A 23,974-nucleotide genomic window follows, 5' to 3' on the forward strand; every position below is an offset into this window, starting at 1 on the left:
GGAACACTTTGCCACAAACAAAAAGTGATAAATAAGTGTCTGGGGGAACAAAATATTACCATTTTGGGTTCAGGGCAGTACATTCCCCAGAACTTAATTGCATTGAGAAGTTGTGGTCAATCCTTAAGAGGCAGGTGGAGAAACAAAAACTAATTATGACAAACTCCAAGCATTGATTATGCAAGAATGGGCTGACATCAATCAGGATGTGCCCTGGAAGTTGGCTGACAGTATGCCTGCAGAATTGCAAAAAGGTCATTAAAAAGAAGGGTCGAATATTGACTTTTTGCACAACCGTAATATAATTGTGAATAAAAACCTTTGACATTTATGAAATGCTTGTAATTATACTTTAATATCTCATAGTAACATCTGAAAAAACGATTTAAAAACACTGAAGCAGCAGACTTAATAAAAATGAATATTTCTGTCCCATAATCAGTCCCATGATTAATCACATGAAAATTGTTTTACTATAAGAGTTTTTTATTTAGCCAGAAAATTACTGTCAGCACTGTCAGGCAATGCAAACAAGCAACTGCAAAATTAAACCACTTATAATTTGAGCTTTAAACCATCTGAAATAACTGATGTGAAAATATGATAAGTCGTGAAAGGGGTTACCACAATGATGAATCTGAAGATCACTTATTCAATGGTATATACGTAATTAAATTCATAAATACTATATGAAGCAAGAATACATAATCTGCATTTGCTTTTTTGGGCTCATGAGTATCAAGTTGGAAGAGTTTGAGTATATCTGATTTCCATTTGATTGACTTGCCTGATGTTTTTTTATATAGTAAAATAGAATTTCATTTTATTCATGTTTTATATACATATTTGTGTTATAGTGGAAAAAACATAGCTTACACTGTGCCAGAGGTAAACAATTAAATTGGCAAAATAGATGGCCAAATGTCCATGTGTGTACATGTACTACAGTATATGCTTAGTGACACTGATTTTTACAGAGTACAGAAAGAAGGTAACAGGTCTAAAGCTGAAGAGGATGACTAGTAGGTGAGCAATTACACAAACCAACACAAAGCATTTTTTTGCACAAAAAAAAGTGCATACAGAGTAAGAGAATAGAAAGCTGTCTCACTTTTTGTCGACTCTTGTCACTCATAAACAACTGAAATGACTTTACTCAAACTGTACAAGAAACAAACATCAGCATGTGCCTTTTTTCCCACCCACTTCACAGTAATAAGCTTCTGAATGCAAAGCAGAAATTAACTGAAAATGAAATTAAAAAGAAAACAGCCCTTCTGATTATCCTGTGCTGCCGCCATTTTCTGTCCAGATACCTTTGTTTTAAACGCTGAAAGAGGAAATATTACTTGGCAAACGCAAAGGGACATTTGAAAGATTGCAAAAGAGAATGTTCTCTTCTTGAGCTCAGAGCATCTGCCACTCAAAAGCAAACATAACGTTGAGCACCTCCAGACTGCGAGCAATCTCCTCGAGGATGCAGTGTTGCTGCCACAGCTGGTGCAGCTTCCTGTAGCGTTCGGGGCACAGATGCAGCGGATTCCCACGACTAGCATGACAGACAAGCAAATTACGTCAACATTTAATTACCTTTTTAATATCTCATGAAATAAGGTTAATACACAGCGATTTAAATAAATTTTTTTATTTGAACCTACTTTAGCTGAGGATCTGTCTCCCCATATTCATCAAGGTAAGGAGCTGGATATGTGCTTCCGCGTGTCCTGCTGGCCATTAGCACAATCTCACACTCTCTCACCCTGTTCATTAAAATATCAGCATGGTTAAACCTTTCGTACCCACAACACAAACATGATCTATAATACCTCAACTAATGATCAATAAATTCATAATAACTTCATAATAGATTAAACATAATTTAATCTCCTAATGCTGTTTATTGTGTAATTTCAGAATATTGATGCATTTATAGACGCCGAATAAGAATTCCTTCTCCTTAGTGCACAACAAAAATGGTTTGTGAAGAAACATTTCTAGTATGTTATCGTTATGTAAATAAGGAACTTCATTCCGATTAGCGATAGAAAGGACAAGCCATACTGTCCAGAGAAATGCATCACAAGCTATCGTCAATATGCCCTGACCTGAGGAACATGCCTACTCCGGCTCCACAAGAGGCAGCGTGGGCTGTGCAAGCTCCCACATCTTCACCATCCAGCTGCACCTGACAGCATGGGCTCTGAGAGCACAGCATGACCCCACAGAACAGACACAGTGTCGGATGCTTCCGCTCATCATCCGATGAGTTTGGACACCTGAGAATGATGAAGACACATGAACATGGCTGCAGAATTCATTCGAAATAAATAATTCAAAAATATTTTTTTTTTCACCCAAATAACAAACAGGCAGTTGTGATGGTGTGCTTAGTTAAATGAGATGGATTTTATTCAGGAAGAAATTGATATGCATATTTAAAAGGACAAAGGAAGCTTCAAATCACATTGCAACTAAGATGTTAATGTCCACATCAGAACATAGAAAAAAATTGATATCTGTTACTTAACTTGACCACTGACTTTTGTACCAGATTGGGTAATTTCTATTTCAAAGAATACTGATTTACCTGTGATTTTCTAGAGTTTACACATAATGGTGTGAGAAAAATAAAACAATGATTGAGTGACAGTTTTGTGGATTGAAATATGCTGTTGTTAATAGAGCTCAGAGGAAAATGACCAGATTGGCTTCAACCACCAGGAAAAATATATAGTAGTGACTTATTCTCATAATCATTCTTTGTAACTGTGGTAAACTGAAAAGCTGATCATTCCCACAAGATTAAACATTAAAGACAACAGACCGCATCAGGTTCCACCCCTGTCAGCCAAGAACAAGAATCTAAGGCTAGCATGGATGCGGTTTCATCTTGTCATCTATAAGCCTGTACCCATGGTACCATCAGGGTTCTGTTCTTGGTGCCACAGTCTTGGCTTGACAGGAGTTCAACCTAGCGTGGTCTCCTGCTGTTGTAGCCCATCCACCCCAAGGTTTTGTGTGTTTCTTTTCTGCTTACCACAATTTCTCAGTTCTTCCTTTTAACTTAAACCTGTGTGGCTACCTTCCTCTGACCGCCCTCATCAACAAGGCATTTTCAGCCGCAGAGCTATTGTATTGTTGCTTTTTTACACAATTCTGTGTAAACGCTAAAGAATGTTGCATATGAAATCCTAGGAGATCAGCAGTTTCTAATGTACTCTGGTCATCTGGTACCGATAGCCATGTTAAGACTTTAAATAAAGACCGTTTCTTTATTTTGATGTCTAATGTGAACATACTGTATGTACTGATAGGTCATTGTAATGCCATTGTACGGTATTAGCCTTAATGCAAAGTGGACCTAATCCACACCAACAAAAAGTCAAAGCATAACAGAGCTACCAGAGCTTTTTTCATTAATTTGACTCCAGTCTATATACTGTACAGTACATATAGATGGCATGTTTGAAATTAGCTAATATGGTGCACGTATAACAAGTTATCAGGAAGAACAAAATATTAAAACAATGCACTTACTTAAAATGACTGGCCTGATTAAGCAGCACGCTGTAGTCCTCTGGAAGATCTATTAACCTGTTTCTTTTCCGTGGGTACCTGCATTAGTTTTGTTAAACAAAGGTTATACAAAGTTCCAGGGTTCAAGAAAAAAAAGCATAGGATTAAAAAAGGTGATCATGCGCTAACCTGATGATTTGCATATCTCCCTTAAGGGCTTTTGATATACCTTTATTCCCACACCACCTAAAAATAGATGCATGAAAAGAAAAAAAAAAAAAAGCATGCTGCTGTGTACTTGTTCATGGGGAATAAAAATAAATAGAAATTACAGGAGTGTCATACCTCTGTATTAGGGATGCTGCAGTGTCCTGGTGGTCCTGGAAGAGCTGAAACAGGTTGCAGGGTAAAGCGAGGTAACTACACAGAAGGGACAACTGACTCTCACAGGACACTGTAAAAATCAAAGGAAGAGAAATCTATGGAGCGCCATTTTTTTTTTTTTCATCAGGTGTTCATAGGTATTTAACGACTCTTTGATTCACCTGCAGTACTTGACAGCTCTTCTGGAGCAGGCACTCCTGTGAGACAATGAAAGAAAAGTGCAGCACAGCGGAGAAAGGGTAAAACGCCCCTTTTTACCGTGTCTACAGTCATGGAAGCAGATACACCAGAATTTAACCTAAGAGAAGTAAGAGGATAAAAGGAGGTAGAAGTAGAGAAAAAAACAAGCATGAGTAATCAACTGTGTGAAAATGTTCTCGACGGAGGCAATGCCAGCTCATGTGATTACTCGACAGCCTCACCCGTCACTATGTTGTAATACAGTAGAATACAGAGCTGCTGCTGCCTTGACCTCTTCTGCATCACCACCTCCTACTGCTCCACCATTCGAATCTGGTTAAATATACACAAAAAAGGTGAAAACACTTTTCTCCACAAGAATAAACCATGTGAAAATGAGTCAATTGTATGAGTATGTGTATTTTTATGTTTTTATTTACCCTGTGATGACAGTAGGACCTGCACTATGTGGGCCATGGTGACAAGGTGCACTAGATGCAGTTGATTATAAGCTGTACTGATTGCTGAAGGGTGCAGGTCAACACTCTCCTCTTGGTATAATACGGGTACAGACAGAACTAACCCCACCTGTGGAATTACAACTTTTTTTAAAGGACTAAATCAAATAACAATCAATAAGCCATCTATGATAAACAAAACGCAATTAAAAAAGTAGTTTCCACTACACTGTATATTACATTATATCCACAACATTCAAATAAACGTTCTATTCATCACTTACCAAGAGATAAAAGAAATCAACTTCTAATATTGTGGGTGTGCTTTCTGCATTAGACACTGGTAACAATACTAATGAGAGACAGACAGACAGACAGAGAGAGAGAGAGAGAGAGAAAGAGAGAGAGAGAGAAAGAGAAAATGGCAACAAAGTTTAGTATAGTTTAAAACCATTCAAAATTAAAACATTGCTTTTATTTCTCTGTCACACATACACACCATGAACATTCGGTTTTACCTGCTAGCATGTCCGTAAAATGCTTCTGTATTACACTTTTAGAGCTCTTCATTCGCTGAATAGCTGAGAACTGTACCAGTGCTTTGAGACCCGCCAACTGTAACACAGATATCACTTTCAGTCATATAAAACAAACAGAACCTACACACATAACAACAGACATGCCAGACACCAACCTGTCTGTTCTGCAGCGATCCAAACAGAGCTTTTCCCTCCTCCTGTAGCATGTTTTCTACACGAAAGTACACAAAATACAGAGAATGACAAACTGCACTGCCTACAGAGGACAAGGATGGAGTGAGAGAGGGGGACAATGTAAAAATTCTCTGACCTGTAGCCTGAATGGTGTAGGCACAAGTGTTCCAGGCCATGACAGGCACGTGAGGGCACAGCTCGTTGGGTGCCGTCTGCAGACCTACCCTGTGCACTGTAGTGGCACACACTACCAGCATTTCCATGATACTGCTTGAGTATTTAGGCCTAACAGCGACAGAAAAACTCTTACGTTATGAAAGTTGCTTCATTCTGCATATTGCATATGTTGCATATATAACCTGTCTACTCATAAGAGAGCTAAGTGAGACTCACGGTGACTGAACGCCAAAACTGAGGATTGACCTGAAGTCAATCTGTGTGTCCTCCAACATCCTGGCTTCTTCTTTTCCTTCCTCAGTGGTGTTTTCTAAATAAACACAATCACCATTTAATTAAGACTTAAATAAAATAGAGTACAGTGATGGTTATTACTCTGAAACATGAGAAGCTTCTCACCAGCTTCTTTAAGGACGCCAAGTCCCTTGATCCGAGCAAGCACTATTTGTATCCAACGAGGAAGAGTGAGGAGCTGACCAATCATCTCAGCACTTTCACTAGACAACAAGAAGATGATTTATAATGCAGAGTCAGAGACAGTGATAACACTTCGTATTAGCCAGATTTTCACACTTAATCTGAATATTCCAGATCAGCAACCTGACAAAGAACTAATTCTAAGTAATCGTTTGCCCGGTTCATACACCACTGTACATTGTAAATTTTGCAAAGTATTAGATATAACATCGTTTTAATCCTTATTAATGTACATTATCTAATTAAATGATGTCCCAGTTTAGGCTTCTTGCTCATATCCAAAAATGCTTCAGCTTTTTTGTGACAGTTTTCTACACTTGCTGTAACAACACTTAAAAAAGAAAGCACAAGTGTAAAAATTTCCTTATTCGAGGCACACAGAGTTATCAGGTGTCATACTAGTTAAGTTTGCTGGGCTCCATGGGAACAAGGGGGACCACTGTGTTACAGAGGGACTTGCAGAGTGGGCACATGTACTCTCCATTCTCCAGATCTATAATCAGTTCAGCATGCAGCCGGTTCCTAGTGGTGTTTTGGACTGCCTCAAAATACCTACGTAAAGAAATGATGCAGAAAGTAAAGAAAAAAGGTCATAGGGCTTTATTAGTTGAACAAACAAACACTTTGCGAAGGTAAGGTGATTTTTGAGCATAAACTCACTTTTGCCAACAGGTGGCATGCATGACATGCCCACAGCTCCCAGTATGTATGCCCACAGCTAGGTCAGGGGGCATGAACAAGGGGTAGGAGCTTTCTGTCCAAACATAGCAACAACAGAAGAATTCACACATTTCAACAAACAACCTAAAACTGAAATTGTAAAAAATGCACGTGTAAAAGGCATCACTGACCATTTGGGGAGAGGTTTTTGCCCCTGCACTGGGTGAGAACTGTAGATCTCTGGACACAGGCTGTAAGCACCATGGCTGCTGCATGAGCCTGCACCTCCTGTTCCTCTTGACACAGGATACAGGTGAGAGTTTCCCAGTCATTAGGACACACTCCCTGCTTAGGCCCCACAGCTACACGACTTTCCAGCTCCATTACAATGCTAATACAAAATAGACACATTAAACTAAACATGTATTTGTTTTTTCAAACTACTGCTTTTTATGTTTTTTATCTAATCTACCAAGTGCAGAAATGAAACTGTGCCGAGTATCAGAGCTTTTTCCTGGTCTTCTTGAGTAAACTTCTTACCTCTCTGTTGAGACCACTGGCTCGCACTGACTTCCACTTTCAGGTACATTGTCATACAGCATCTTGTGAGTTTCAATAAAGTTCTTCTGCATGGCAGACATCTGAGCCATGATTTTCTGTCTGTGAAGCTTTGCGGCCTCAGCCTTTCTTTTCCGTTCTGCTTTTTCTTTGTCATGAATATTCTGGAAAAACACATCAAGGCATATTAAACCATGCTTTCAAGAGCCAAATAATATGCATCAGCTATACTAAGCTGTATTCCTCAGATGTTACACATCAGCCAGAGCTGCTCCTTTTAGAAGTATTCGTTAAACATGACTGAGCAATGCCATCTTGTGCTGTTGAAATTTCTGTAAACCAAGTGGTGACCGTGGGGTTTTTGTAAAGCAATGTGATTGAGATTTCACCAGAGTTCACCCTATACATAAATTGAACAAATGACTCACGTGATTGTCCAATATCAAATCACTCAATGTGTCAGATAATGAAAAGTAATGTCTTGCAATAAGTGCATTACAATCCCATTACCTCCTCCGCCTTGGTCTGATCTGATGCACATGAAGCGGAGGGAACGGATTTCTCGCGAAGGCACTTCACAATCTCAAACATCTAAAGAGAAAAAGAGACGATGAGCAAATAATCAGCATAGTTACATGTTTAGTACATTTCCAGGTTACACTTAGGAATGTTAACAACCAGGTTGTACCTGCAGGGTCCAATTTATCATGTCTTGGTGAGCTTCAAGAGAAGGATGCGACTTCATTTTCGACAGAAAATGAAACAATGACTTCTCACGGTCCGAGCCAACTTCTAGAAGGAAATGCAGGAGAGTTGAAAGTATGTAGTGCATTAAAAATGCTATCGACCCACCATTTCTCCCTAGCCTCTCCCCAACACCAGTGACAGACACACGTACTTCGAGCTTTGTGGCTGAAGTCAAATGTCACTTCTTCAACGCTACAGGCTTCCAACTGATTTTTTTCTTCTAGCAAAGCCTGGCCTATAAGATGCAATGCCTGGAGGAAGTACACAAACAAATACACACACACAGTGTGTTTACTAATTATGCATGATTATAAAATTCCAAAAAAAAAAAAGCATGCAACACAGAAACAACTGTACTACAGTAGTTAACCAACAACAAGCTTTTCCTAAGAGAAGATTAAGATAAACACAATGAGCATCAGCATACCCTTTGAATCATCGCTTCAGTCCACATAGCAGAACGCTCCTCAGGTACCCTTTGCAGCACTCTCCTCAGAACATGGACAAACACATCACAGCAGAGTAGTTGTACTATACTGGAGAAGGCCTGGGTGAAGGGAGGAGGTTGTGGTGGCCTAAGAGCTGAAAAGAAAAAAAATTAGCAGCATCAAAACAAAATCCCTCTGGAGAATAACATAAAAAAACTGCTATTTATATACAGTGAAACCTTGGATTGCAAGTAACGCGGTTTGCAAGTGTTTAGCAAGACAAGCAAAGATTTTTTTTTTTACAAATTTTGACTTGGAAAACGAGTCTTGGTTTCTATGAGAACCGAGTATCATGTATCACACATGCGCTTCTTGTTTTGATGCCGAGCATCATGTGATCACAACTGAACCATCGGTTCTTCTCTCTCTTTTGTGCTGCGGAATTGTCTCCCCTGCTGGGTCTTACTGCGCGTCTCTAACTGGTATAATCAACATCCGTGCACGCGTGTACTGTTTACTACAACACTGTGACCACGTGTGTGCGCGTAAAACATATTTTAAGTTGTCTCTGTATTTCCAATAAACAGTGTTTCCGTTGTGTGTGAGCGTGTGTGTGAAAAGAGTGAAGGAAGGGTAATTGCGTAGAACGAAAAGGGGGAGAGGGGAACTTACTTTAGATTCTCACACACACACATACAAACACACAGCACCTGCGCAAATGGAAACACTTATCTGTCAGGATTTATTTTTAAGGTAAAGTGCAGGTTAATTTGTTTTATTTTTACTTTTATTTTGTGTTAATTATTTTATGTATTTTTTGGAGGGGTGGCTGTGGAACGAATAATTTGAGTATTTTGGAATACGAGCCTGCTTCCAGGACGAATTATGCTCGTAATCTAAGGTTCCACTGTAACTGTTTTGTATATGGCTTAGTTTCTGATTAATATATTAAGACTTAAACTAGATCTATTAAATTTGCAACTAAAAGAAAGTTTTGGTTTAACATACAGTGTGCGCTGCATCCATACCTTTGTCATTCCCTTCCTGGGCTCTTCTCTTCTTCTGTGCATCTTCAGCCTGAGATAAGGATGCAAACAGTTATACAAAAGCAACATTATAGTAGTGAAAAAGACTCTGTAAGCATACACTGTACCTTGCTGTACTGTGATTTGGTGTAGTGGTAAAAGAAGGGGTTAAACTCTTTAAGACACTCCTTCTTCAACTCATATAAACCATGACCAGAAACTCCTGGTTTCCTGAACAAAAAAGCAAAAAAAATAAACAAATTGCTTTTTTTTTTTTTTTAATATAAAAGAATAATTTTATGTTTTCATGGGACTGACTCACTTGAACGTGGCGACTTTTGAGATAACAGTTTCAAGCCCAGTTTCTTGATTTTCCTACAATAAGAAAACAATGACATACAGTCATTTTAGATAATCCTTTACAGCATATAATATTAGTAATAAAACTGGATTTTTAAAAAATATTCTTTAGAGAGATAGTTAACTATCACTTAACCACATTTAAAGGTTACCATAACAGGAACACTTACATTTTCGGGCAGGCCTTTAACCATGCTACTGTGAGCCATAGGTTCTATACACAAAAGATGAATCACTTCCCTCATCGTCACATCCTCCTTACTCACATTACTGATTCCAGGGACATACCGCTCACCTGTGTGAACCAAAAAACATATAATTGCCCCTCCACACAAATAGGTTAGTAAAAGAAATCCATAACGTTAATCAGCAGAAATAACAATACATGTTGAGCAATGAAACCAAAATTAACTTTCTTAAGTTTCTTAAACTTGATAAAAGCTATATTGACTTGCCTGTGATGATAATCAACAGGTAAAGCATTTCTTCTGTCAATCTATTCCACTGTTTCTGTAGGTCCTACAGAGAAAAAGAAATAACATAAGTTAAAATAATCAGCCTAAACATTCAAGCTTGAATAGTTTATTAAAGTAAAATAGCAAGATATTAATACCACTCAATCTCAGTTTTATAGGACCTATAAATAATGTAAAAATCAGTTTTTGTTATGGTACTTGTGTGTAATTACGTTAATGTATTTTTTTTATTAACATAGGAAGAAGTTATAATATAAACATCAAACAAACCTGATCTTTACTTGTGCAATTTCCATTAAACACCTCAAAGAGCTCAAATCTCAGTAGAAGTAGCATGATAAAATGGTTAGGGTCCATTTTGGAAGCAGCAATCTGTAGGAGTAAAAAAAATAATCAATGTAATAATATATATTAATTAGTTTCTTGCACATACTAAGCCATAGGGAGAAATCATTTGAGGAGCCTGGCACACACCTGAAGCATCATGATGTCCTTGTCAAACATCTCATCTCTGCATTTCACATCCAGGTAGTAGTATACCTACACCAAAAGCAAATGTCAAGACAACATTGGTCCATTTAGTTGAAAAACAAATGCTGGGATTTGTTTAATTTAATCTGACTAATGAGGCACTGCTGAGTTTACTGTAAGTGATGAGTTTCACACTGTGACTGACTGTGACGCTACAGCATTAGATTACATGTTGGAAAATGCCATCTGCTATGACATTAGATTCCATGTTGGGAAATGCCATCTGCTCAACCATGCTGACATCAATCAGGTAATTGACTGTACTGTATAAGCTGCGTTCAAGTCAAAACAGGACTTGTGATTTCTCATGAATAAAGGTGTAAAACCGTGACATTAAGCAGGCAGTAAAACATCTGAAAGGTGCAAACATTTTAAGGAAGGCCGTACAAGGTGGCTCGGAGCTCAATGCAGTCATTCATATGAATGGTAAGCAAGTGTAAAAACCTAATCCTTGGAAATCTATGGGTATCTTGCCGCAAACTTAGCAAGAGACGTAGCTGTCTGTGGGAGCTGTACAACAGGAACTCATCTGGGAGTTACTACCATATTCCCCTTACAGTCCTGACCTCACCTCAAGCCATTTTCCCATTTGGACCATTAAAGGAGTTCCTTGAAGGCCAGCATGTCAGATGTGAAGCCGGCAGTCTGATCATGGCTCAAGCATACTTCTACCTCGATGTTATCCAAGCACCAGTGAAACGCTGAGATAAGTGCATTACAGTAATTTGCACAATCAAAACTCCTGGTTTGACTTGAACGATGTTTGTGGATATTTTAGTGGATGGGTCACATATATACTGTACATACATCATTTATCATTAAAGCTGCTTGGTTTCCCCTTGTGCAAACCTAGCCTTAGCAGTGTACTCTATACAGAGACAAGCCCTCAAAATTCTGCCCGTTTTAAACTCTTGCTGTTGTTTTTTTCAGCAGGACAATTTTTGCTGTTGCTTTTACAGCTGCACATGTATGACCATGGATGATTTTCTAGTGGAAGCTGTGGCACAGGCATGTTCTTTGTCAATTTTGCACCTTTTTCAATGCCAACACTGTTGTTATGAGGTCTGCTCACCTTAAAACCATTTCTTAGCAGGACAAAGGTTGCCAGAAAGACACACACAGTAATTTGTAATTGAGGGCTCATTCTTTAGTACATTAACTAGAACAAGTTTTTGCGTCTTTCTTCAACCAAAATAACAAATATCCCTTATAGATTATAATTATCTGACCTGGCTAACGAGGGAGAGGCCATTTCGACGCCACATTTCTGCAGACACCTGAGCAGCTAGTACCAAACATCGCAGAGGGAACTCGGCAAAATAGGGCAGGTCCAGCTGCTCCTGAAAATGATGCACAGCTCTTGAGTCAAAGCCTTCCAATGACAGGTCATATATTGATGGAAGTGGCACAGACATATTTAATCATTTGCATTTAACAGGATCTACTCACAGGATCCACAAAGTCAGGGAGGTATTTTACGGCTCCTGTCCGGCACAAAAGGACAAACAATCCTGCAACCAAACAAAAATGTAACTGAGCCTATTTAAGTGTTGATAAAACACAATCTTGCAATGTTTTGCAAAACTGAAAAACAAATGATATAAATACACTATAATAACATATCAATTAATCTTTTTTTTTTTAAATAAATAAATAAATAAATAAATAAATAAAAAGCTTACCAGCCAGGAGCCTAGTGATGGGCAGGTGGATGGAGACAGGTTCTTGAGAGACTTTATAAGCACGAGCATGCAGGATGTGTTTGCACATGTAATGGTCAGTGGGCTCACTGTGGAAGGGCTGGTTGGTGCAGCTCTGTAGTGCACGGTGGCACTCCTGAAAGGCTAGCAGTAAAACTCTTTCCTGTAAAAGATGCATGATTATACAGTGACCTCGGTTAACTGTTTCTGTTACTGGTTAATGCCAAACAAGATAGAACTTACATCTTTTAAAAAAGATGTAAACTGTTTGTGGGTGGGGATTAATAAACAATTAATTACGGATATTAACAATCATATCAGTGCTTACATCAGAGCAGCACCAGTCCTGAAACATAGACAGAATGTGGCGTAGCTGGATCTGAATAGTGAAACCAGCCTCCCATTCTGGCTCCACTTCGATGTGCTGACCAACCTGTCTTTTGACTTCCTCCATTCCCTAGCATGAGCAAAAACATTCCGTCAAAAAAAATAATAATAACCCAACTACGTAAGCTCTTTTTATCTGAAACCTTATCTCACAATTTATACCTGCATGCATTTAAGGAATCCAAGAAAAACAGCAAAACCTTCCAGGAACTTTGCCCTTAATGGTTCTGTCCATACTGTGGGTTTACTTATTAGAATGTACCTAAAATAAAAACACATAAAATTACTAAATGGCACGCAATGCCTTTAAGATAAGCTCTAAAGCACAAATGGAACACAAATCCAAAGACTTACTTGAGGTCATGGAATATCACTTGGACCCTGAAGAACTTGTCAGAATTATAGCCTTGAAAATGGAAGCGCTGGTTCCTGTCCAGATGTTCTCTTAGCATCTCCATGACCGTGTCGATGATTACCTTTATTACATTGCCCTCTTCAATCAACTGTCTGGCCTTAAAAGACAAACAAGGAAAGTAAACATGAGAAATATTCATTATATAAGGCTATTTTCATATAGTTTCCACATCTCCTATGTGAAGTTTTTATAATAATATATTAATTTATTATATTATAATAATGAGAAATGTTTGTAAAAAAAAATCCATACTGTATACACATTATGTCAAAATGCAACAAAAAATAAATAAATATAAGTATATAGTATGCTTATGTTAGCGTTATTATGTTTTGGTGTCTTTTTTTTATTACCAGAGTGGGTACAGTAAAGATTTGTACAGACAAGGCGGTAATGGAGATGTTCCGCTCATGGTCATCCCAGATAAAATCCTCCTGTAATTGCTTGTAATGCTGAAAAAAGGACATAAAATGCCAGGGTTCATGAAAATGCATTACGTTGTATTTTGATATTAATTATATTTATGAAGAGATACAACAAACCTCTGTGAATTTCATGGCGAACTGCCTCTTGTATTCTGTCTCCATCAGCAGGCTACAGAAAATCAGCTCGTGGATAACCTTGCGAGCTCCTGATAAAAGCAAGGGACATGCAGAGAAGTGAGTATGAAATAAATGATACACTAAATAAACCTTTCAAGCATACAAAAATCCAAGACCAAATAAAACAAAAAACACTTAAACAATAGGGAAAAACTATTTCTTTTTGTTCTAATAAAAAATATATAATAATTATTAATATTTTTTTCCCTAGGGAATATTTAAATGTCTACAAGTAAATATTTCTCCCTAGTTTCTCCATAATTTGGACAGATCCCCCACTCTAACTAACTCTCCCTATCATACTTCAGCTACCAAAAATAAAGCTACTGATCTACTTCACAGGCCAGAGTAACAATCTGATAAAAAGAGCCGTCTGCTGTTTTTAATTTACATGGTCTCACAGATGGTCATGATTGTTTTGTGTCACTGTGATAGAAGGAACAAAGAGTGTGACATCCCTCCTGCCTAGAAAGCAAATTTAATTCCCTTGACTTCTGACAATGGTTGACTTGGCAATCATCAAGATTAGGACAGCGATCTCCCAGTAACAAGACAAACTTGCTCCTGGTGTGAGACACTCAGGACACCCAAAAATTATCAATAATTTCCAAGTGCCTTTTTATATGCGTGTCAATAACTCAGGAGAGCCTTGTGTATAAACTAAAATTATAATATTTTAAAGACAGTATACTGTACCAGTTAATTGTTTTTTTTTCTACATTTTAGAACAATACTGAACATTTCAAAAGTATAAAATAACACATATGAAATTATATAATTAAATAACATATATAATAATAACAGTTAAGCGTTATTTTAGGACACAAAGTTCAGCTGTTCTGGAATAGTTCCTGCAAGAACAATATCGTCAGGTGCATTTGCAAAACCCATCAATCACAATGATGAAACTGTCCTCATGAAGACCATCCCAGGGAAACAAGTCCAAAACATACCTCTGCTGCAGAGACGCTCATTTACAGTGACCAGCCTCAAAAATCACCAGTTTACAGCACATCAGATTGCTGTTGTTTTAAAGGCTTTACAGACACATTTTTTAAATCAACTATTCAGAGGAGATTATTGTATATTTTGGCTGCCTACAGCATTGTTGTACAATGTAGAAAACACTCAAATCAGGATTTAGAAGGTGTGTTCAAATGTATAACTGGTACTGAAACATAGCAATGATAAAATCAATTATAGAAAAAAATACATAGTTAATTAACTTGCCTTTATAAAGTCTGGCATCATGCAACATGAGTCTGCTGATTAAACAAGGTTTGCTGCCGTCAGCACTGGGCTCCAAAGCCACCTGGCAAAACACCTGCCTAAAGCCCACTGAGTATGGGTGTGTGTGTGTGTGATAAGAAGAGAGAAAACAGAGAGAGAGGGGGGAAGAGAGAGAGAGGGAGAAAAAAACATAATTCACGAAGGGAAATAATTTTACTGACAACCTTGAAAAATAATTACGCCACCAAAATATGGTATAGAGAAAAACATTCAAAATAATTTTAACATCTGGCGGATAATGTACAGAAAAGTATACTACTGGTAGCAATTAGCTCAAACAAGTTCTTCCAGCTGTTCACAAATCTGATTAAAGTTCTGCTAATACGAACATTATGGTGTACCTGAGTAGCCAATGATCTGCTGGAACCAGGTACCCAGCCGAAGGGCAAAGGTTTGATGAGCCATGACAGCTGAATGTAGAAGCTCCACTCGCAAGGGCTGCTGGGTAATATGCTGTGAGCTGGTCTGCACATGCGATATAAAGAGACTAGTTAGCATGAACTCTCTGTTAGTCCTAAAACCTGAGAACATAAATTCTTTACTCTTTTTTTTTTTGAGTCCAGATGTTAAAACTGGTTACCTTTATAAGCTCTTTGGCTTGTTCACAAGCTCTTAGCGCTCCTCTTTTGACAGCTCTACGCCCCTGAATCAGGGATAAAAAACACACAAGTGTTCATCTGTGAGATATTTTTTTTGGCATGCTTAACATTTCACATGTAGGTGCACATGTGCAGTATATAGTACCTCCTTGTCAATAAGAGCAGTGTGTGCTTGAGCTTCTGCAGGGTTACACTTGATGGCCCTCTGTAGTGTGTAGATCACATGATCATACGAGTGATGTTCATCATTGTAAAGCACACAGTAGTATGTGCTATCGTTAGACCTAACAACAATGGACAAATGGTTATGGACAAAGTTTACTTCACATTTAGAAACTAAATTTCTGTAACCGCAGTGAACAGGCAGTGTATCTCGAACAAAGGAAAAAAAAATCATGAGTTGTTGTATAAGAATCCAAACGGGCTGACCTGGGTTCCAACTCTTCTGGGAGCACATCCCCTTCCTCCCACACCATCAGGTCAGTGACGTACTGCAGCAGAACCTGAAACAGCACCTGAGCACGTTCTTGCAGCGCTGCCTCCAACACACACTCATCCTGAAACAAAAAACATATTATACTAGAGGAGTACTATAGGATTTCTGGGAGTTCCCAAAATCTCAAAGTCCACAAAAAGGGGGGTAGAGCTTTTTCGTATTTAGATCTTAAGCTTTGAAATAGCCTCCCTAACAGTGTTCGGGGCTCAGACACAGTCTCCTAGTTTAAAAGTATACTAAAGACATATCTCTTTAGGCTGGCATACATGTAACACATCCCATAACCCTGCACTCCAGTACATCTAAATGGACATTATCATCGAGTGCTGCTACTATTATGAACTTCAGCTACACTAATACTTTTCAATTTGTTTTTTTTTGTTTCCCACCCATCCTGAGGAATCTGGATACTGTGCCAGCTTCAGTGGACTGAGGCCAACCTTGTGAGGATCTCGAGCTTCAGCTAGATTCTGCTTCGTGATGGTTTGGAGCTACACATGCTGCTTCTGAGACTGTCTGACTCATCCTGGTGCCGAACTTGACTCCATGTTAACTTCTGTTATATTGAACTTCCAGCTGCCTAACACACAGTATGTCTGCAAAACTATTTCTGTTATCCAGTATCACCCAAATGAGTGAGGATGGGTTCCCTGTTGAGTCTGGTTCCTCTCAAGGTTTCTTCCTATTGCCATCTCAGGGAGTTTTTCCCAGCCACCGTTGCCCTCTGCCTGCTCATCAGGGACAATCTGAGCATTATGATTTATACACATTTTCTCACATCTCATACACATTTCCATAATTTTCTTTTGATTCTGTGAAGCTGCTTTAAGACAAGAACCATTGTTAAAATCGATATATAATAAAATTTAATTGAACTGAATTATAGGAACTTTGGGGGCATTGGCAGGCCTCTCGTCTGGGTTCACTTCCTAGTCAGTTCGCAACAACAGCTGCAGGGTCACCAGGAAGGGCATTCATCATAAAACCTGCCAAGTGTCGAAATGTGCAAATCAGAGCGCGCAACAACTATAAAAACTCTGATAAGATGACCTATCAATGATTTACCACATGGACAAATGATAGTGGACACCAGACCATTACACTTATATGTACTTGCTGAACATCCTACTCCGGATGTTTTTTGTTGTTATTATATATTAGCCTCTATTCTTCAGGAGAGATTTTTTCACTGGATTTTGAAGTGTTTTGGCTCATTTAACCACGAACGTATTAGTATTGGAGTATTAGTATTATAAGGGAAAGAACTGATGTTAAGTAAGAGGGTCTGAGTCAGAGTCCGCATTCCAATTCATCCCAAAGGTGTTTAGTAGGGCTGAGGTCAGGACCCTTTGCAGAACACTCTTCCAATTAATCAGTTAGACCAATTAGACAGTTAATCTTGGAAAACTGAACTGTCTACAAGTACTTTGTGTGAGATACAAATCCAGCTCAAATGATTTTGGAGTCAGTGTGGTGTTACATGAATTGCCACAAAAACGTATTGCAATATGTAACTGAACTGAACATGTAAATGAACAAAATGTAACTTTTCCCAACTCTACAGGAAGTACAGTAGAGCAAGTTCGGAGATTTCTGTGGTCCTAACAAATCCTCCCACACATCTTTCCAGCAATACTCTTATACTGTAGATGACATCATTAACAATGGATTACAGACTAAATTGCATATTTATATAAACAGCTAAAAATGCTATGGTTATCCATGTCTAAAATAAGCAGAGTGTTATTAGACTACCTTTAAAAAAGTGAGAAAACGAGTATGAAGTGTGCTGCTAAACATTTATAATATATCGTCGTTAATTGTTATCTAATAATTATTGTTGTATTTTCTGTGCATGTATTTTTTTATTATCATTTTAAGTCCGTTTTCTGTCAAGGTTACTGTGTCCATGTCAATGTTAATACAAGTTCACATTTGCAAATGGAAATTTTCATACCAGATGGTTTTAACAGCCTTTTTTAAATCGGACAACCAAGATCTTCACATAAAAGCAGACAGAAGATATTCTGTCCTTTTTAAGAAAAAATAAATGACAAGAGACTTCTGTATGGTTTTATTATTATTATTATGCCTGTTCTGGTCTTAGGATGGTGACAAAAGCCAGAACAAAGAGCACAGCAGACACCTGCCCTTTTCCAAACAGATGCGACAGCCTCCTGGCCATAATCTTATCACTGAGAGTCTTATCACTGAGAGTCAGGTGAGTGATAGGCACACAGAATAAAAACTCCCAAGACAAGGTCCTTATGGAAACACTTGGAACTATATGTCTATCACCAAGACAGAGCTGGCAAACGGTGCATGTTTTCTTTACACATTGTAAAATAAAAGGTTTCCTTTCTCTCCTACACTAATAAGAGACAACAAATCCATTGCCTACCAGAAAGAAAAGCTTGAATAACAGTGATAAAACATTAATCTCTGCACGCATGACCTGTTCCACTCTCATTCTCAATATAAAGCTGGATTATGCCAAAGGGCTTCCCATATGCGTCACGCAGCCTGCAGTTTTCCCAGGCCAGCAAACGACAGAGTGTTCTGCAATCATCCACTGATCTCAGGGGAGGAAGTTAGCTCATACTAAGCAACAGAGGGGAATCATTGTCCTAAGAAAGGCCTCAAATGAGTTAAAAAAACTTAACAAAAAAAACGAGGCCTTACTGTTTCCATGGCTATGGCTGTACTGAAGTCGTGTTGGGAGCAACAGGGGCCGGTCTTCCAGGCCTCCAAATCTCCACAGTCACAGAAGCCTCCTCCTGATGATGCATGCATCTAAGAGGAAAACAGATAGTTAGTATAAGGCATGTAAGCATGTAAATAAATACACTTAAGGGTCTTAGTAACTGACCTTGTAGCGGTGGCTTTTGTGTACACTGCTCTGGAAGCAGTTCATACACAGCACACAGGTGGGGTCTATAGCACAGTCCCTGAAAACACAGAAAAAATTATATTGTTCTATAGAACATATTTTGCAGTAATGGAGTGTACCAGATTGGACATAACCTACCCACTTTAAATCTGAGGGTTTTAATAACATTGATGCACAAAGAAATATTAACACAGAGTTACTTTGAAGTTCCTGACCCAGACAAATATCCCCGCTTGCACTGCTTCCCAAACTATTCCCAACAATAAATGCAGAAGGTAAATTCTATGCAAATGTAATTCCACCCAGCTCCAACCTGCAGGAGTAGACCGTCTCGCCTTCTTTAAAAACCCGTCCACACAGCTGGGAGGAGGAGCCAACATTTCTTTGTTGAAGTTTCTCTCGGCCATGACTAGGGTCCTCCCCAAATAGGAAGTACTCCAGAGGCTTCAGGATGTGTTCCTGTACTCGTTCCTCCTCTTCCACCAGTTGAGGTTCAGCCTGCAGGCAATAAATACGAGGTACATTCTCCGCTACATACCGGAGTATTGCAGATCGCCGGTCTGAAGCCTCCCACCATCTCTGAAGAGAGATATTTGTATAAATGAATCATCTTATATGTTACAGCTGTTTAATATTGGTCACAGTTATTGTATTTATATAAATATATATGTAAATATATAATAGTAATAGAAGACTCATCTTGACCTGTCTGTTTGTTTGTGCACGCATCACGTAAAAACTACTGAACAAATTTTGATGAGGTTTTTTACATGTGTATTTGGCTAAGCTTGGGGTAACATATAGGCTTTGATTTTTTGCAATTGAACAACAGGAAGAGAAGCTACTTTGAAATAAATAAATAAATAAATAAACAAAAAAAAATTTAAATCGACCTTGAAAAAAAATATTTGTTCATCTCAAAATTCCACAGATGGCGCTGTAATTTTTTTTATACGCGCTTATAAGTGTGCAATTTAAATCGACTTAATAAACACAATCTCACTCACACCTTCATTCAGCGCACTTCACAGTAACACGTGAAAAACTTTTTAAATTCCAAAATCCAACAGAAGGCATTGTAAATTGTACATTGTACATTGTACTTACCTATGAGTGTGCAATTAAATTCCATGCGTTCAAGGGAATACATCCAGTACATATATAACAGATTTTTTATTTTTATTATGATACTAGCCATAATCAGCCTCATATTCTGCTGCTTCATTTCTTGGGAAAGATTGTGCAACTCTCTTCAGTTGCTACATGTTTGACACTATTACACTTGCAATAACAAGTTATTCCCATGCTAGTCACAATATCAACAGCCTGTAAATGATCTCTTTCATATCTAACAGATCAATAACATGGCATTTTCAGTAATCTATATACCAAACACCACATAATTTGAAAAATACGGTTCTTATGTATACCCAGATCTCTTACACAGAATTCCGAAGGTTTTCTTGAAAAGCCTGTAAATGTAAATTTTTGTGCTTGTTGAAAAAGAAAAAAACACCTTGCTCATCATATATTTCGTACATTTCTAAAAATTAAACCAGACTGTAAAAACTACAGACAGATGCATGTTTTAATCTTAGTTTACATGATGCAAATTACATGTCAGCATTTCACGTCCATGTCAGAAAGCCCATCATTATAATATCAGTCTTCCTTACTACAGACCAGTCACTGCTGCTGCCAACATTTACAATTGCAACATTTACATTTAACATAGTGAAAGTACACACCCAAAAACACACTTTTTTTAAATAATTTTTAAAAAGTTAGTCATTCAGGAAAAGGCTCTGATTTAATCTAAAAAAAATGTTATAGAAAAAAAAATTTTTTTCCTGATACAGGAAATTATAGATAGGAGAAAAACTTGATTTAGTTATGAATCATAAATCTTTTGTGAGGTGATTCACTGATTTCAAAATATATTTTTTAAGAACTAACTTTATATTTAAAACAGAGATAAACCCGTATATCGACCAGCGACCAGAATTGGCTAGTTTTCAGTCCGATTGGCCATGGCCGGTGATCAGCTGATCGGCCTCAGGTATAAAACAATACTTGGTACCATTTTTATGGTGTTGCATTATCAAAAATCAAAAAGACTTCTTTCTCCAAAGTCTGTGAGCAAATTAATATTATACACACTCATTACATACACTTGCAAAACCCTGCTAGTGCAAATTAGTCAAGCTCGCGCTCACTGTCAAGTTGGGTGTTGAATCTTTGGACTCATTCGTGGCAGCAAAGCATCGCCTTACTTTATTATCCCAAACACTCTGGACTACTTACACATTTTATACATACTTAGGAGTCAATTATTGTTTTGAAATAATAAGTATGATGGATGACAGAGACAAATTAGCTTTTGTGCCAAATTTTATATTAAAATAAATGTTAAACTAAAAGAAAAGGCTTTTCCTCTGGGAAAGTCTTTCCAGAAGAGTTGAAGCTGTTATTCTTGCAAAGTGTGAGCCAACATCATTTTAAACCCCTATGGATTAAGAATTGGATGCTAATCAAGTCCATATGCAGTGAAGGCTGACGAGCGAATACTAGGCAATATAGTGTATTTATAGGTCTGTTTACATTAGAGGTTCTCAGGGGTTTTAAATCATAAGCACTCAATAATAAATAAAAATTATCACTATAATAACAATAATCAGCTGTAATGTAAATCACTGCTCTTATGGTTATGATTCCCATACAATTATTAAACATATTTTCAGGTTCACATACTCGGACATGTCAATATACACAGGAGAAACAACGTCTCTTGACAGATACTCAACACATATTTCCCTTATTCCGAGTAATAAACCCGCTCCAGGACTTACAGTAGCGTCTCTCAGACTGAAGCCTTTAGATCAGGAATCAGCCTTACACATATGTTTGTTTCAGCGCGTGCAACTGATTACGCTTAGCTAGCTATGCTAGCCTGCTAACGTCACAGATGCTGTATGAGCCAGTTACAGGATAATAAACATTCGGCAGTTTAAAGGACATGAAATATTTCTATTTCTAAGATATTTGGGAATAAGACGAGCAAAATACACGGGCTAGAAGACTAGCTGCACTGTGCTGGAAGTTCCCACAGCAGGTTGACATTAGCTGCCTGGACATCCAACGCTAGCATGAAAGCAAAAGCAAAACACCACAACAAGCCTGCAAAGAGAAGTTTATATCGCCTAAATCAGCCTGATCACGCAAACCAAAACAACACGGTGGTGAATGGAAACACACACGTTATAAATAATGAAAGGTATATGAATGGTAAGCAGAATGAATTATTACCGTGCATAACTGGAGCGCGTTGCCTGGTTTTTCACCTTCCGCCATGTTGAGTCTCTGCGCCGCAGCGCCGCAACCAGGCAACCGGGCAGCCGCAGCCGGATCGCGCCTTACTGAGGATGTACTGCTAAGGTCAGGAGTGTGTGTGCGCACACACACACACACGGTTATGATTTGGAGAAAATGCTAACTCCAGACACACGACCCTGGAGGTGCTACGTCACAGTGCCATCTTCTATACCACCGTGCTGCCTCTGAGGGGTTTTTAAACAAACAAATAAAAAATAGACATATGTGATTGCAGTCAGGTATAAATTTGACAGCTGCATATGATTGAATTTTACCTTTTAATGAAGGTGCATTAATGAGGATTAATGTTGCAAAAAATTAAGAATATACTTTTTTAATATTCTATATACATGATTGTGTATACACGTGGAAGATTAAGTAACCCTACATAAGGTGCACCAGCAACTTAAAATAGGTTATACAAATAAAAGGGAATTAAAGTACATGATCATGTCAGTGCAATCGGCTGGAAAACCTAATAGATTGTAAATTAAAGTGCATTGATGGAAATTTTTACAGATTATCGTTATCGTTAAAAGAATACATAAGGCCATATTTATAGTGATGTTACTGTAAAATCTAACTGCAGTCAACAGGACCTCCAGCAGCACGGTGCTGTGATGATTAGCACTATCGCCTTGCACCTCCAGGGTCAGGGTTCGATTCCCGGCCAGGTTCAATTCACGTCTCTGTGTGCATGTATGTTTTTCCTGTGCTTGGTGGGTTTTCTCCACAGTCAAAGATATGCAGATTAGTCCATTAGACTCAAAAGTCTTCAAATTCCTATCAGTCCTAATGGTTTACTACAGTTGGAGTCTCTGTGCTCACATAAAAAAGGGTTTGTTTAACAGCATTTATTATAATAACTCTTCAGCATAACCCTAAATCTTTAGCTAGATGGTTAAAAGACGGTTAAAGGAAACAGGCTTTTGGAGGCGTAACCTTATCAGATATTTGCGGACTGTGGTTAAAAGTCAGGTCTTTGGCAGAAAAATAACACATTTAACTGAACATTAATAATGCTGCCAAAAAGAGTAATCAAATAGCCATCTAGAAGTCTGTCAGAAGCTTGTTGATGGAATTTTAATAAGGGACATGGAAGCAAATATTACTGTGGGTGTGCTGTAGATGTAGATCTTGTTCTGATTTCAGAAAACTTTAAATGACTAAAAACGTGTGCAATAAATTTCTTCTATTTCAGGTGGATTTTGTACAATCATTTCTATAAAAAAAAAAAAAACAGTTCAGAAAATGAGTTCCAAGCCAGATATTAGCATGACATTTATGTTTATGATGAGTGTATGCTAACATCTGGTTACAACTGTATTTATATTATAGCTCAGCACTTTGCGGTGGTACTGTATTTGGCATTAAAAGTAGATGACTCTAAAACATAAGGAAAAGAGCTGGTCTTTGAATTGTCTCTGACTGTGAATGCACTTGAAGGAATATGATGTAGGAATATGATGTAGTTTAATGTATGACACAGTATATATGTATATGTGTAATATCTTTATATGCATGGGTTTAATC

The 23,974-nt window shown here is 38.0% G+C and overlaps 1 protein-coding gene across 1 annotated transcript; it reads right to left on the reverse strand.

The window, feature by feature from the left end:
- Positions 1-418: 418 nt before the first annotated feature.
- On the reverse strand, positions 419-22,507 carry ubr1 (ubiquitin protein ligase E3 component n-recognin 1). The gene is made up of 47 exons (XM_053509579.1): positions 22,376-22,507; positions 19,383-19,648; positions 19,049-19,127; positions 18,862-18,972; positions 16,113-16,240; positions 15,829-15,967; positions 15,665-15,727; positions 15,426-15,549; positions 15,025-15,132; positions 13,735-13,823; positions 13,546-13,644; positions 13,132-13,289; positions 12,940-13,039; positions 12,719-12,847; positions 12,373-12,553; positions 12,140-12,201; positions 11,920-12,030; positions 10,634-10,699; positions 10,430-10,531; positions 10,139-10,202; positions 9,854-9,978; positions 9,646-9,698; positions 9,452-9,554; positions 9,327-9,375; positions 8,298-8,452; positions 8,022-8,121; positions 7,812-7,915; positions 7,634-7,714; positions 7,106-7,287; positions 6,757-6,956; positions 6,566-6,659; positions 6,305-6,457; positions 5,828-5,925; positions 5,645-5,738; positions 5,388-5,536; positions 5,233-5,288; positions 5,057-5,153; positions 4,823-4,890; positions 4,521-4,668; positions 4,323-4,413; positions 4,062-4,198; positions 3,862-3,970; positions 3,706-3,762; positions 3,538-3,615; positions 2,106-2,276; positions 1,659-1,760; positions 419-1,549 (listed from the first exon to the last, which is right to left on the reverse strand). Exons 1-47 carry the CDS (start codon positions 22,418-22,420, stop codon positions 1,408-1,410), a joined length of 5,220 nt encoding a protein of 1,739 aa, XP_053365554.1. The 5' UTR covers positions 22,421-22,507; the 3' UTR covers positions 419-1,407.
- Positions 22,508-23,974: the final 1,467 nt, after the last annotated feature.

Source organism: Clarias gariepinus, chromosome 13 (assembly GCF_024256425.1).
Source record: "Clarias gariepinus isolate MV-2021 ecotype Netherlands chromosome 13, CGAR_prim_01v2, whole genome shotgun sequence".
NCBI lineage: Eukaryota > Metazoa > Chordata > Actinopteri > Siluriformes > Clariidae > Clarias > Clarias gariepinus.

Bases quoted from the DNA above. Each gene is read 5' to 3' on its own strand.
- ubr1 (XM_053509579.1), bottom strand. From the start codon at position 22,420: ATGGCGGAAGGTGAAAAACCAGGCAACGCGCTCCAGTTATGCACG. The intron at 10,700-11,919 runs GTCAGATAATTA...CTTTTGGTGTAG, and splicing joins GCCTCTCCCTCGTTAGCCAG to GTATACTACTACCTGGATGT. The intron at 10,532-10,633 runs GTGTGTGCCAGG...TTACTCCTACAG, and splicing joins AGGACATCATGATGCTTCAG to ATTGCTGCTTCCAAAATGGA.